The sequence below is a fragment of the Mustela nivalis genome (genome assembly GCF_964662115.1).
Source record: "Mustela nivalis genome assembly, chromosome: 6".
NCBI classification, from domain to species: Eukaryota; Metazoa; Chordata; class Mammalia; order Carnivora; family Mustelidae; genus Mustela; species Mustela nivalis.
Window position 1 is genome coordinate 36,330,673 of NC_139025.1, and position 15,835 is coordinate 36,346,507.

At 40.1% G+C, this 15,835-nt stretch overlaps 1 protein-coding gene across 5 annotated transcripts in view; it reads left to right on the top strand.

The window, feature by feature from the left end:
* The window catches only part of LOC309866408 (uncharacterized protein), a 45,549-nt gene that overhangs the window by 20,624 nt on the left and 9,090 nt on the right, over positions 1-15,835 (top strand). For all 5 annotated transcript variants that reach the window (XM_082734162.1, XM_082734163.1, XM_082734161.1 and 2 more), the window contains 3 exons: positions 8,447-8,582; positions 10,736-11,047; positions 12,230-12,430. In XM_082734162.1, the coding sequence (XP_082590288.1) occupies positions 8,447-8,582; positions 10,736-11,047; positions 12,230-12,430 (649 nt within the window). The remainder of the gene's footprint in view (positions 1-8,446; positions 8,583-10,735; positions 11,048-12,229; positions 12,431-15,835) is intronic.

Here is a 15,835-nt window from a genome sequence, read left to right on the forward strand (position 1 = left end):
GCTGCACCATTTTACATTCCCACCAGCAATGTCTGAGCATTCCAATTGCTCCACATCCTCAACAACACTTGTTACCATTCATCTTTACGATAGCTATTCTACCACTAGAATATAGTATGAATTTGCGTCTCACTGTGACTTTATTTTCTATTTCCAAAAGATTAAAGAGTTGAGCATTTTTTCATCTGCTTATTGGCCATTTGTGTATCTTCTTTGTAGAAATAGAAATATCTACTCAAATCCTTTGCCCAATTTTATTTTATTTTTTAATTTAAATTTATTTTTAAAATTTTAAAAGAGATTTTATTTATTTTTTTGACAGAGAGAGAGAGAGAGCAAAAACAGGGAGAGTAGCAGAGGGAGAGGAAGAAGCAGGCTCTGCTGAGCAGGGAGGCCGATGCGGGACTCAATCCCAGGGCCCTGGGATCATTACCTAATGAAGGCAGACACTTAACCTTCTGAGCCACCCAGGCACCCCTGTTTAATATTTAATTTTTAAATTCAATTAATTAATATATTAATTAATAAATATAATATATTACTAGTTAATTAATAAATCAATTACTAGTTTAATTGATAATTTATTAATTATTGATTAATGACTAGTTTTATTAATAAATTATTACTAGTTAATTAATAAATATATTACTAGTAAATATAGTATATTACTAGTTTACTAGGTAGAGGTCAATGATTCATTAGTCTTATATAATACCCAGTGCTCATTACATCATGTGTCCTCCTTAATGTCTATCACCCAGTTACCACACCCCGTACCCCCCTCCCCTCCAGCAACCCTCAGTTTGTTTGCTGAGATTAAGAGTCTCTTATGGTTTGTCTCCCTCTCTGATTTCATTTTGTTTTATTTTTTCCTCTCTTCCCCTATGATCCTTTGTTTTATTTCTTAAATTCCACATATGAGTGAGATCATATAATTATCTTTCTCTGATTGACTTTTTTGCTTCACCTAATGCCCTCTAGTTTCATCCATGTCATTAAAAATGGCAAGATTTCATTTTTGATGGCTGGGTATTACTCCATTGTATGTATACCACATCTTCTTTATCCATTCATCTGTCAGTGGACACCTGGGGTCTTTTCAGAGTTTGGCTATTGTGGACATTGCTGCTATAAACATTGGGGTGCAGGTGTCCCTTTGGATCACTACATTTGTATCTTTAGGGTAAATACCCAGTAGTGCAATTGCTGGGTCATAGGGTAGCTCTATTTTTACCTTCTACCTATATTGTTTTTCAGAGTGACTGTATCAGTTTGCATTCCCACCAGCCATGTAAGAGGGTTTCCCTTTCTCTGCATCCTTGCCAACATTCATTGTTTCCTGAGTTATTAATTTTAGCCATTCTGAATGGTGTGAGGTGGTATCTCATTGTGGTTTATGATTTGTATTTTCCTAATGCCAAGTGATATTGAGCATTTTTTCATGTGTCTGTTGGTCATGGATGTCTTCTTTGGAGAAATGTCTGTTCATGCCTTCTGCCCATTTCCTGACTGGATTATTTGTTCTTTGGGTGTTGAGTTTGATAAGTTCTTTCTAGATTTTAGAAACTAGCCTTTTATCTGACATGTCATCTGCAAATATAATCCCCCAATCCATCTGTTGTCTTTTGGTTTTGTTGACTGTTTCCTTTGCTGTGCAAAAGCTTTTGATCTTGATGAAGTCCCAGTAGTTCATTTTTACCTTTGTTTCCCTTGCCTTTGGAGAAGTGTCTAGCAAGAAGTTGGAGCAGCCAAGGTCAGTGAGGTTGCTGCCTATGTTCTCCTCTAGGATTTTGATGGATTCCTGTCTCACATTGAGGTCTTTTATCCATTTTGAGTCTATTTTCATGTGTGGTGTAAGGAAATGGTCTACTTTAATTCTTCTGTATGTGGCTGTCCAATTTTCCCAACACCATTTGTTGAAGAGACTGTCATTTTTCCCCCTTGGATAGATATTCTTTCCTACTTAGTTGAAGATTTGTTGACCATAGAGTTGAGAAGCCATTTCTGGGTACTTTATTCTTTTTTTTTTTTTTTTAAGATTTTATTTATTTATTTGACAGAGATCATAAGTAGGCAGAGAGGAGGGGGGAAGCAGGCTCCCTGCTGAGCAGAGAGCCCGATGTGGGGCTCGATCCCAGGACCCTGGGATCATGACCTGAGCTGAAGGCAGAGGCTTTAACCCACTGAGCCACCCAGGCGCCCCACTGGGTACTTTATTCTGTTCCATTAATCTATGTGTCTGTTTTCATGCCAGTACTGTACTGTCTTGATGATTACAACTTTATAATAGAGCTTGAAGTCTGGAATTACGATGCCACCAGCTTTTTTTTTTTTTTTCAACATTCCTTTGGCTATTTGGGGTCTTTTCTGGTTCCATACATATTTTAGGATTATTTGTTTCAACTCTGTGAAAAAAGTTGATGGTATTTGGATAGGGATTGTATTGAATGTATAGATTTCTCTAGGTAGCTTAGAGATTTTAACAATATTTGCTCTTCCAATCCATGAGCATGGAACATTTCACACTATTATGGTCAGAAAAGCTGCATAATATGATTTCAGGCTTCTTAAATTTATTGAGACTTGTTTCAAAGCATGATGTGTGATCTGTCCTGGAGAATGTTCCATGGACACTTGAAAAGAATGTGTATTCCATTGTTTTGGATGGAATGTTTTTGATATGTCTGTTAAGTCCATCTGATCTAATATATCATTCAATGACACTGTTTCCCTATTGATTTTTCTGCTTGGATAATCTATCCACTGATATAACTCGTGTGTTAAAGTCCCCTACTATTATAGTATTACTGTCAGTTTCTCCCTTTATGTCTGTTAATATTTGCTTTATGTATTTAAATATTCCAATTTTGGGTGCCTAGATATTTACAGTTTTTATATACTTCTGTTGAACTGACTCCTTTATCATTATGTAATGCTCTTCTTTGTCTCTTGTTACAGTCTTTGTTTTAAAGTTCGTTTTGTTTGTTATAAATATTGCTATTCTGGCTTTGCCTTTTTTTTTTTTTTTTTTCATTTCTATCTGCATGGTGTATCTTTCTCCATCCTTTCACTTTCACTTTCAGGCTATTTAGCTCTGACCTGAGTTTCTTATAGCCATATATAGATGGCTCGTGTGTGTGTGTGTGTCTGTGTTTTAAATCTGTTCTGCCACACTTATCTTTTGTTTAGAGCAGTTTAGAACATTTACATTTAAAGTAATTACTGATAGGTATCTACTTATTTTCATTTTGTTAATTGTTTTCTGGTTATTTTTGTAATTATTCTCTCTATCTTCTCACATTATCGTTCCTTGTGACTGATGACTTTCTGTAGTGTTATGCCTGAATATTTTCTCTCTATTTTTTGTGTATCTATCATGGGTTTGGGGTTACTTTGAGGTTTATATGTAGGACCCTAAATAAATAGCAGCTTATACTAAGTTGATTTAAGTTTGAACATATTCTAAAATAACTTTTTTTTAAACTCTCTCCTTCATGTCTTATGTATATGCTGTGAATATATATATATATATATATATATATATATATATATATATTTAAGATTATTTATTTATTTGACAGAGATCACAAGTAGGCAGAGAGGCAGGCAGAGAGAGAGGGGGAAGCAGGCTCCCTGCAGAGCAGAGAGGCCAATGTGGGGCTCGATCCCAGGACCCTGAGATCATGACCCGAGCCAAAGGCAGAGGCTCAACCCACTGAGCCACCCAGGCGCCCCTGTGATATATTTTATATCACATTTTTCTTACTTCTAATTATGGCCTTATCTTTTTCACTTAAACAAGTCCCTTTAACATTTCCTTTTTCTTTTTTTTTAAGATATCTATTTATTTGACAGAGAGAGCTCACAAGTAGGCGGAGAGGCAGGCGGTGGGGCGGGGGGTGGGGAGGTGGGAGACAAGCTCCCCACTGAACAGAGAGCCCAATGTGAGGCTTGATCTCAGGACCCTGGGGTCATGACCCAAGCCAAAGGCAGAATCTTTAACCCACTGAGTCACCCAGGCACCCCTCTTTTTAACATTTCTTGTAACACTGGTTTGGTGGTGATGAACTCGATTAACTATCATTTGTTTGGGAAATTCTTTACTTCTCCTTCAATTCTGAATGATAACCTTGCTAGGCAGACTACTTTGGGTTGTAGGTGTTTTCCTTTCAGTTCTTTGCCTCATCTTTCCAGCTTGCAAAGTTTCTGCTGAAAAATCAGCTGAGAGACTCATTGGATTTCCCTTGCATATAACTAATTGCTTCCCTCATGCTGCTTTTAAAATTCTCTCTTTATCATTAATCTTTGACATTTAATTATTATGTGTTGGTGATTTGGGCCTCCTTGATTTCATCTTGTTTGGAGCTCTCCATGCTTCAAGTCTGTTTCCTTCCCCAGGTTAGGGAATTCTTATTATTCCCTTTTTTTTTTTTTTTTTTTAAGATTTTACTTAATTATTTGGCAGAGAGAATGTGTGTGAGCAAGCATAATTATGCAGGAGGAGCTGCAGAGGGAGAGGGAGAAGCAGGCTCCCCACTAAGCAGGGAGTCCAATGCAGGGCTCGATCCCAGGACCCTAGGATCCTGACCTAACCAAAAGGCGGATGCTCAACCAACTGAGCCATCCAGGCACCCCTCAGATGCTATTGCTTCAAATAACTTTTCTTTCCCTTTCTCAATTCTCCTTCTGGAACCCCTATAATGCATATTGTTTGCTTGATGTTGTCCAAGAGATCCCTTACCTATCCTTTTTTTAAAAAGTTCTTTTTTCTTTTTGCTATTCAGCTAGGGTTCTTTCTATTACCATGTCTTCCAGATTACTGGTACATTCTTCTGCATCCTCTAATCTACTGTTGATTCACTCTAGTGTAGTTTTCATTTCAGTTATTGTACTCTTCAATTCTGATTGGTTCTCTTCTATATTTTCTCTTTGTTGAAGTTCTCACTGAGTCTACTCTTCTTTCTGACCTGGTGAGCATCTTTATGATCATTACTTTAAACTCTCTATCAGGCAAAGTGCTTATATCCATTTCATTTAGTTCTTTTTCTGGTATTTTATCTTGCTCACTCATTCAGGGGATATTCCTCTGTCTCCCCATTTTGCCGGACTGTCTGTTTCTATGAATTATGGAGGACAACTACTTCTCCTAAACTTGAAGGAATGGTCTTGTGTAATGTCATCTCCTGTGTATGCTGTGTGCGCCTGGTGACTTTGGCTGGCTGGCTGGAGCTGTGTCTGGCATGGGCTGAGGTTCCCAGTGCCCTCTGTGCTAAGGCTACCCTGGTAGGATGGCTGGAGCCGAAGTGAGTATGAACCTGGGTGGTCCCAGGATTCTGTGCACACAGTGTACCAGCAGAATGGCTGAAGATGAATTGAGTGCAAACCAGTGGGTCCTGGAGCTCTTCATGCAGATCGCCCCGGCAGGACAGTTAAAGCTTAAGTGGGCACAGGCTGGTAGGATCCTCGGTTCTCTGTGCAAAAGTCCCCCTGGCAGGATAGCTGAAACTGAAGTGGGTACAAACAGGACATCTTAGGTATCCCTGTGCAGAGGGTACCCTGGCAGAACAGCTAGAGCCAAGGTGGGGCCTAGACCAGGGGATTCTGGGGTGCTGCACAGGGCTACCCTGGGAGGTAAGCTGAAGCAGAAGTGGATGAAAGCTGGGATGTCCTGGTGTATTCAGTGCAGAGGGTGCCCTGTTGGGGTGATTAGAATAGAGGCTGGCATGGGCCAGGGTTGTTCCAGGATGCTCTGTACAGGAGGCCCCATGGTGGGGTGGCTGGAGCTGAGGTGGAGTGCGGGCGTAGGAGTCCCAGAGTGCCCCATGCAGGAGGTGTCCTGGCAGGGCAGCTGGAGGTGAGGTGAGCATGGGTTGGGAGTTCCCAGGTTGTTCCCTGCAGGGGATACCATGGCAAGACAGCTTGAGCTGAAATAGGCATTAGCTAGGAGGTCCCAGAGTGCTCTGCATTAGGAGTACCCTAGTAAGCTCTCTGGGGCTGAAGTGGTGTGAGCCTGGAATTTTCTAGGTGCTTTATGCCTGTATTACCTTCATATGAAGGCTAGAGCTCTAGCAGTTGCTGGACCAGAGGTGTCCCAGTGTGTGCCATGCTGGGGCTACCTTTGTGTGAAAGCTGTGTTTGGTGTGGGCCAGGGGTCTGGGGCTCACTGAGGTGGCAGGCTGGCTATGGTGCCTTGAACTTGTACACTAGTGTGGTCCTCATCCATATTATCAAGGTGGTTGGAGAATGTAACTATGGTGCTCACCAGCCCCTTCAACGTGGAGAGAGTTCTAGCAGCTCCCCCTGCTGTCTTTCAGAGTTCTAGGGCTGGCTCTTTTATCTTAGCTCCTCTTTTAAACCATGGCTTTTCTGTGCACAGAGTATCTGAGGCTAGTGTGGGCCAGGTTTGCTGGTGTGACAGGCTGGCCATGGTGCCTGACCCCTGTCCTATCCTCACCATCAAGATGGAAGGGGAATGTAAACCCTGGTGCCCCCAGCCCCTCCACTCAGTGACAGCTCCACCTGTTCTCTCATGTCCCATCAAGATTCTAGACCTAGCTCCTTTACACGGTGATGGTTCCTTCATGCCCCAGGGCATCTGAGGCTGGTATGGGCCAGGCACCCAGTGCTCACAGCATCTGGAACCCTGCTCCCATCTGCATCACCAAGGTGGAGGGGGAGCACAAACTATGCCACCTGCCAGCCTCTCTGACCTATAGAGAGTTCCAGTAGCTCCCTCACCCTGGGAAGGGTTCCAGGGCTAGTTCCTCCACATTCCACTTGCTTTTCTAACCTCCAGCTATCCCTCCAAGCCCCAGGGCATCTGCGGCTGGTGTGGACCAGTGACCCAAAGCTTGCAGACCTGTCAGTCAAAGCGCCTCTATCTCTCCTGCCTCTCCACGTGGTCTTCCCATCTTCTGTTGTGCAAAAACTGTTCAGACAGCCCTCAACTCCCCCTCAGGCAGAACTGCCGCACCTAGAGATGTAGGTCTGGTGCCTTTTTGAAGGAGGTGAGCCCAAGGTCTTCCCATTTCACCATCTTGGACTGGACATCTACTGTTTCTTTTAATGCATTTCTTCTGACAGTTTTTTTTCCTTTTTTTTTCTTTTTTCTGAAACTATATTATTTCATTTTCTTTCTTTTTTTTTTGAGTGTTTTTTTTTTTAAACTGAGTGTAGAATTCTGGCTAATATTTTTTCTTACAGCACTCTAAGATGTCATCTGATTATCTTCTGATTTCTATAGTTTCCATTGAAAAGTTAGTCATCAGTTTCATTGTACCTTTGAAGGGAATAATGTGTGCTTTTTGTTGTTGTTTTTGGTAGCAATTTGACTATGATGTGTATTCGTGTGGCTTTCTCTGTATCTATCTTGCTTAGGCTTTACAGAATTTATGGAATCTATCAATTATGTCTTTCATTAGGTTTGGAATCTTGGGAATTATTTTTTCAAATATTGTTTTTGTCTTTACTCTCACTCTAGGGTTATAGTTACAGATGTGTTAGACCTTTTGCATGTGTCCTGCATGTCTTTAATATAACCTTTCGAGGTAAAATTTTCTATTTGGATGATTTCTATTTGGATGAATAATTTCTTTTGAACTGACTCAAATGCACTAATTCTGTAAGCTGTGATTACTAGACAGAAGAGAAAAAACCCAAAAACATAGAAGATAGATTGAAATTTTAACTTAGCTATAGGTATGGGGTAGAAAATATTACCAATACCTATCAATTAGTAATCAAAACAAAAACCAAGTAATTAGCTATTTGTATATTTGATTAAAAAAACCTTTTACATATGCTATTCTCTATTGCTGCATCATTATTCTAATTCCCTTTTCTCTCATCAAATCCCAGTAGAAGAGCCCATCAGGTATTATTAAAATAGGAGTACTTGTATCCTTCTGGAACCTCCTGATCATCACAGTGTTACCAATAGTGGCAGGCAAGATATTCATGCTCAAATTTCCCCATGAAAAGGATGGTTTAAAATTTTACCTTCCCCAGGGGAACTACTAGAGGATTTACCACTGGATTGTTTTTCTCTCCGTTTCTCTGTCATTTCTCTCTCCCTAAAAATAGTTGGGTAACTATTAGCTCTTCTCACAGTAAGTACATTTCTACTTGATACACATATTTAATATATTTTAAGTGGGGATTATTTCCTTTAATTATTATTATTATTATTTAAAGACTTTATTTATTTGACAGAGAGATACACAGCGAGAGAGGGAACACAAGCAGTGGAAGAGGGAGAGGGAGAAGCAGGCTTCCCACTGGGCTGGGAGCCCAATGCAGAGCTTGATCCCCGGACCCTGGGATCATGACCTCAGCCAAAGGCAGATGCTTAACCGACTGAGCCACCCAGGCACCCCTCTTTTAATTATTTTTAATTGAAGTTTGAATACTGAGTTGGTTTGTTGTTACCTATTGATATCTTACACAGAGTACATCTGTTTGAAAGAGAAAAGGCAGAACGAAAAGCAGGCCTTTTGGAGAAAAAATTAGCAGGTACCGATGGATTCATCCCTTACATGAATATGAAAGGACAAGACGATTCTTTGGTTAGCTTCATGATGAAGGTGAGAATAAATTTTGATTGACTTTTAAAGAAATGGGATTTTTATTACTCTGTGTTATTCTAAGAGATAACTGGCAAATATTGAGTAGCTTTTTGATCTGCTTCTTATGGAGGATCAGAGAAAGCTGTGCTATGTGGTTGACTGAAAGCCTTTCTGAATAGAGAGAGAAGGCAGAGGGTAGATCTAAGGTCTCTGATATTGCAGAACAGAACTGAGTTGAGAGAGAACTGGGAGGAAGAGTGGTAGAGAATGAAGTGTTGGAGTTTTACATTTTGGGTGTGGGTTACTTCCTGCTGCGGACAACATCTGGGTTTGGGGCTGTAAATGTAAGGACTGAAGAGAGGTGTAGACAAAAGTCATTGAAACCAAGGCACAGGGATCACGAAGCTAAATTGGTGGAGCATCTATATTGGACCTTGAAATCTAGAATTGTGGAATTAATTGGGTTTGGAAGGAAGAGACAAGCCTGGTCCTTAGTAGTCACAATTCACAGGATGAGTAGAGGTTTTATAGAAGAATGTTAGAACATGGGATCTACTCTATTGTCAAGGAAGTGGTGAAAGTTTATTTTGAAATCCTTAGACTTTAAGTTTACTATATAACGTGAATATAAGACAAGGTGCGTTATAATCCAATTAATGTGATCTGACATTTAAAAAAATTCCATTTAAAAAAATTCAGCAACTACTTTTATTTATTTATTTATTTATTTATTTTTTAGATTTTTTTTTTTTATTTATTTATCAGAGAGAGGGCGAGAGAGCAAGCACAGACAGACAGAATGGCAGGCAGAGGCAGAGGGAGAAGCAAGCTCCCTGCCGAGCAAGGAGCCCGATGTGGGACTCGATCCCAGGACGCTGGGATCATGACCTGAGCTGAAGGCAGCTGCTTAACCAACTGAGCCACCCAGGCGTCCCAGCAACTACTTTTTTTTTTTTTTTTTTTAAAGATCATTTATTTATTTATTTGACAGAGAGATCACAAGTAGGCAGAGAGGCAGGCAGAGAGAGAGAGGAGGAAGCAGGCTCCCTGCTGAGCAGAGAGACCGATGCGGGACTCGATCCCAGGACCCTGAGATCATGACCTGAGCCGAAGGCAGTGGCTTTACCCACTGAGCCACCCAGGCGCCCCCCAGCAACTACTTTTAAAGTAGTTTAAAGTAATTCCAGTTTTTAATAGCCCCCTCAAGTAATTCACAGTAACACTTCCCATTTTTTTTTCACTTCTCTTGTTAATCTGTCACATTCTTAAAAACCTCTCCCAAATTAATATTCCTGCAACCCTGACCATTACTCCCATTGCCCTTTTAATCTGCCTCTTCTAGCCTTTTAGTGATACAAAACTATCATTACTTCAAAAATTCTGGCTCTCTTTCTCTTTCTCAGTTTCACATGACAAAAAGCCCAGAAACAGAACCTATTTACTTAGCTTCCAGAGTTGAAGGTGTCAAGAAAGTGGAAAGAAGTCTAGAATTTATAAAGGTAGAATATTCCCATGGGAGATTGGGAAAGAAATACAAGTATTATCATCCCTTCCTCCCCCCCCGCCGCCCAAGGCTATTTACAATGGAAGCAGGATGATTACAGGAGCACAGGGGAAAAGTTAGGGGAAAGAAGTGGAACTTATTTTGTTTATACTTTTACATCATCAAAGTGGTTATTACTAAATGTTCTATAACGATAATGAAGTCTTTATGGAAATATCCATTTCCCTCCCAACTTTTCACTTAACTGTCTTAACATTCATTGATAATCCTAGCCTGAATCAGTTATTTTATTAGAAGCAAAATGATGATTTTAAAATTTCTGTCATTCTTTCTATATTTATTAGCTCAAAATAGTCTGTAAACAGTATAACTTCATTAACTGAGGCTGTTTGGTCAGCTGTTTCCCCAAGCTCAATTTCCTATGTTCTCAAACCAGTTTCTCCATATGATCATTCTGATACCTCTTGATGTTCTAGTTTGCTCTTTTGAGTATGCCTTTGTCTCTCTTATGACTCCATAACACTTTATTTCTTCTGAGGGCCTTGCTCCTCAAATTTTGTATTGTGACTATGTATCAAAAAAGGAAGTGAATTTATATTTCAAAAAAGGAATTAAAATCATATTAAATTCCAAATGGGAAGTTTAACATGTGTGTTGGCATATTTAGGATAAAGGTGAAGATATCCTGACCAAGAACTCTGAAAGAGACATTTTTCATTCTGAAGGACCAAAAGATGGGCAGAAAATTTGGGATAAGTGTCAAGAAGATTCAATCTATAAGGAAAAACAAAAATATGAGTTGGACAGACCTCCACATTCATTCAGCTGGGAAACCAAAAATGCACGATCCCACTACCAGAAATTCCTCAGTCAGTTGGCTACTCTTCTGAGCAACAATGTTGTCCCGATACCAGCTACCGAGGAGGCTGTGAAAGAGAAGATTCAGGAAATTGGTGCAAAAGAACAATCTTGGAAGTCTGTAAGTGTATTGACAGACAAGTCATTCTTTCAAATTTGTTACTTTTAACATGTCAATTTTGATATTAGCTGATTTAGTAAATTCTGTGGCTCTGAATTTTAACTTTGATTTTATTTTTACTACTACAGTGACAAAAGGAAAAAAAGATGTCCATTATTACAGCAGAGATAGTGTAGTGTTTTTATTAAGAGCAGAGAGCCCAGGTATGAATCCCAGCTCAGCCATTACCAGCTGTGTGCTCTTGGACAGATTGCTTATTCTCCCTGGGCCTCAGTTTCATTTGTAAAATTTGGTGGGATGGTGTGGGGCTGGGGGCTGCAAGGGCATAGCTCCTATCTCACAGAGTGGTAAGGGTTAAATGGATTAATACATGATAAATGCTTAGTACAGCTCAGCGTAAGCTCAGTGAATCCTGGCTTAAAAATAGTGGTGTGGTGGTATGGTGGTATGGTGAAGATAATGTGTCCATCATGCCTAAATACTGCTCAGGCCAGCCAGGACAGTAAATCCATTTTCAGGTCATTTGTTGAATGTATTGGTCAACTCTATGAAAAGACTGAACGAGCAAGTTTAAGTGGCTCTATCTCCTTGTCATGTCCACATCAACTGAGTACCATCTCATGCCCCTTCACTTAAAATTCAAACGAAGATAGGTATTGCTTAGGTTAAACGTGTTTGAAAAATCTGCTGCCCTCTGTTTATTGTAGAGTTCCAATTTTTTCTTTCACTTTTTGCTTAAAATTCATTATACAATTTTATTTCTCAGTGCTCACTAAAATGTCTCATTTAATATATCAGACCTCTCCATTTATTTTTCTAAAACCAGCTGATATATGTCGCATCTTAAATCTTCCCTACTCACCTAGTTAGTAACGTAACATTACTACAGTGTGGGTGTTGGTAGAACTTGCACATAGTTTTTTTTTTTAAAGATTTTATTTATTTATTTGACAGAGAGACATCACAAGTAGGCAGAAAAGCAGGCAGAGAGAGAGATGAGGAAGCAGGCTCCCCACTGAGTGGAGAGCCTAATACGGGTTCGATCCCAGGACCCTGGGATCATGACCTGAGCCGAAGGCAGAGGCTTAACCCACTGAGCCACTCAGGCGCCCTTGCACATAGTTTTGAAATGAAATAGAAATTGTGGGCCCTCAGGAGTCTTAGCTCTCCTTCTCCCCACAGAGGACCGAAGGCCTGCAGCAGGAAGTTCTGACGCTCACTCAGCGCCTGGAGCAGCTGCAGCATCACTCTGAAGAAGCTGCTGGAGAATCATCCCCAATGCAAGACAGGTGTAGGGAACAAAAAAGACCTTGGAAACATCTGGAAAGAAAAACTGCTGTTAATGACTTTTTTCCAGAGAGTTTAGCCTTGGACAGGAATAAAGTAAGACTTTCCTGGATAAGGCATTTCTCTGACAATGAAAATGATCAGATTTTGTTACATTATCTAATGTTGATTTGATATTAGATATTATTAATGCTGTTAGTGCTATTTATACTTAATATGGGAAAAGAGAGGAAAATTTGCTACAAATTTTTAAACCTTCTGCTTTTATAAAAAACTACTCTTTGTTCCATACCTCTCATTTCTCTAATACACACATATTCCATATTCATTTGGAGGGCAGTTGTTAGTGTATTTCTTAATGTACTTTAAAAAGGGGATTGGAGGCAAAGAAGCTCCAAGAAATGATTGTACAGGTAGAACATAAGGGACTCTGTCAGCAAGATACGAGGAATATCAGGGAGGGACCAGCGATACTATTCCTCAGTAATTACTATGTAGACCAGTACTTTCTCTACTCTCCACTTCCCCGTGTCTGTAAGGAAGACATGAAAGCATCAGCTCTATGATTATTCATTTCCCTGCAAACATTTTAAAATGCTATTTTAGATTTTAAGAATATTCAGTTAACACATGCTTTCTACAACTCTTGAAACTAAGTTAAAAGGTTTGAGGAAAGAATAATTTTCCTCAACTTTCTTTCTGCCTACTTTCCCTCAGTAACCAGTAGAGTATATATCTTCTACAACTATTGCCATGGTTATGGAAATATACAAGTACATATATGTGGGTGGTGGTATTTTTATAAAACTGGGACTATGCTAGTCAAATGTTCTTCTTACATAGTGAAAAGTTAAGTACCTCATGTTTTTTTCTTAGGTGAAAAGATAAAGGTTTAACTCATTCCTTTAACAAATTTTTTTTTTAGATTTTACTTATTTATTTGACAGAGATCACAAGTAGGCAAAAAGGCAGGCAGAGAGAGAGAGAAGAGGAGGAAGCAGACTCCCTGCTGAGGGTAGAGCCCGATGTGGGGCTCTATCCCAGGACCTTGGGATCATGACCTGAGCTGAAGGCAGAGGCTTTAACCCACTGAGCCACACAGGCAACCCCCCCCCTTTTTTTTAAAAAAGATTTAATTAATTTATTTCACAGAGAGAGAGAGAGATCAGAAGTAGGCAGAGAGGCAGGCAGAGAAAGGGAGAAGCAGGCTCCCTGCTGAGCAGAAAGCCTGATGCAGGGCTTGATCCCAGGACCCTGAGATCATGACCTGACCTGAAGGCAGAGGCTTAACCCACTGAGCCATCCAGACGCCCTAACTCATTCCTTTAATAGCTACAGAGTGGTTCACAGAGTTTATAGAATTTACTTATTTGATCAGTTCCCAACTGATGGACTATCAAAATATTTCCACCTTTTATAACACCGCTAATAATGGAGCAGTAAATAGACTTATACATATATCTTTCACATTGGTGCTTTCTGCCCCTATGAGACTGAGTTCTAAATGTGAAATTGTAGGATCACAGTATATGAGTATTTTAAATTTCAATAGGCTGCCAAAATACTACTTCCAAAAGGCGGAAGGAATTTACTTTCCGAATAGAAATATAGGAGTAGCTCTTTCTTTTCATAGTCTAGTCAGCATTGGAGATGTCATTTTTTTTTTTTAAAGACTTCATTTATTTGACAGAGACACAGCCAGGGAAGCAGGGGGAGTGGGAGAGGGAAGAGCAGACTTCCCACTGGGCAGGGAGCCCAATGTGGAGCTCAGTACCAGGACCTTGGGATTATGACCTGAAGGAAGGCAGATGCTTAACTGACTGAGCCACCCATGCACCCCGAGATGTCATTCTTTGAGAGACACAGAGAGAGGGAGAGAGAGAGAGAGTTGAGTTAAAATAGTACAGCTTTAACATTTCCCTGATTACTAACTAGTAAGGTTGAGTGCCACCCCCTTTTTAAATGTTGGTTTCTTAGATTCCTTTTCCTCTGTACTCCTCACAGGTTGGAACCTCAGATGCAGAGTTAATCAAACTCTGTGGTTCCTAACACATTATCTTGGGCTGTGGAAGGGCTTTCTCTTATTTATTATTATTTATTCCATTTAAGTCCATTTTCCCATTCCCTCTTCCAAAGATCAATCTGGGGTGCCTGGGTGGCTCAGGCAGTTAAATGTCCAACTCTTGATCTCAGCTCAGGACTTGATCTCAGGGTTGTGAGCCAATTTGAAACAAAAGCAAAGGAGATCAATCTAATGTGTTTAATGCGTATCTTTTTGTTTATACAGTTGACCCTTGAACAGTGTGGGGGGGAGTGTCACTAACACCCTCCCCATGTAGTCGAAAATCCCCATGTGTAAGGTTTTTTTTTAAATTTTTAATTTTTTAAAAAAGATTTTATTTATTTATTTGACAGAGAGAGATCACAAGTAGGCATAGAGGCAGGCAGAGAGAGAGAGAGAGAGAGAGAGGAGGAAGCAGGCTCCCTGCTGAGCAGAGAGCCCGATGCGGGACTCGATCCCAGGACCCTGAGATCATGACCTGAGCCAAAGGCAGCAGCTTAACCCACTGAGCCACCCAGGTGCCCCCTATGTGTAAGTTTTGACTCTCCCCAAAACTTAATTACTAACAGCCTACTGTTGACCAGAAGCCTTGCTGATAACAGTCAATGAACACATATTCTGTATGCCATATTTATATATACTGTATTCTTAAAATAAAGTAAGCTAGAGAAAAGAAAATGTTAAGAAAAATCATAAAATGCATTGATAGTACTGTACTCTATTTCTCAAAAAACAAATACATGGACTGGCATAGTTCACACCCATGTTGTTCACGGGTCAATAGTATGTTTTTTTAAATATAATTTTAATATATTATTAATTTATTATTAATATAATTATATCATAATAACTCAGCATTGTATCTTTAAGATAGACTTAGTGAGGGTCGCCTGGGTGGCTCAGTGGGTTAAAGCCTCTACCTTAGGCTAACGTCATGATCCCAGGGTCCTGGGATCAAGCCGTGAGTCGGGTCCTCTGCTCGGCAGGGAGCCTGCTTCCCCCCTCTCTCCCTGCTTCTCTGCCTACTTGTGATCTCTGTCTGTGAAATAAATAAATAAATAAAATCTTAAAAAAAAAAGGTAGACTTAATGATGCTATGTGTTCATCTAGTTCATTGCTTCTATTACATGGAATTCTATGGGATGTGTATCTGCCATGCTCTGCCTGTCCACTCTTGGTGATGAGTGTATTGGTTACCTTTGTCTTTCTGCCACCACAAACACTGCTACCAGCATCTTTGTACAAGTTCCCCCATAGAACTGTCAGAGACTATTAGGGGTGTTTGCTCAAGACTGGAATTGGTGGCTCATTGTGTTAGGATTATACATATACTTAATTTGATTAAGTGACTAATTTGATTAAGCCAGTCAGTTCTCACAGAACGACAGTCCCACCAGCGATACATGAGGGTTCTTGAATCTCCACGTTCTTGTAATTTC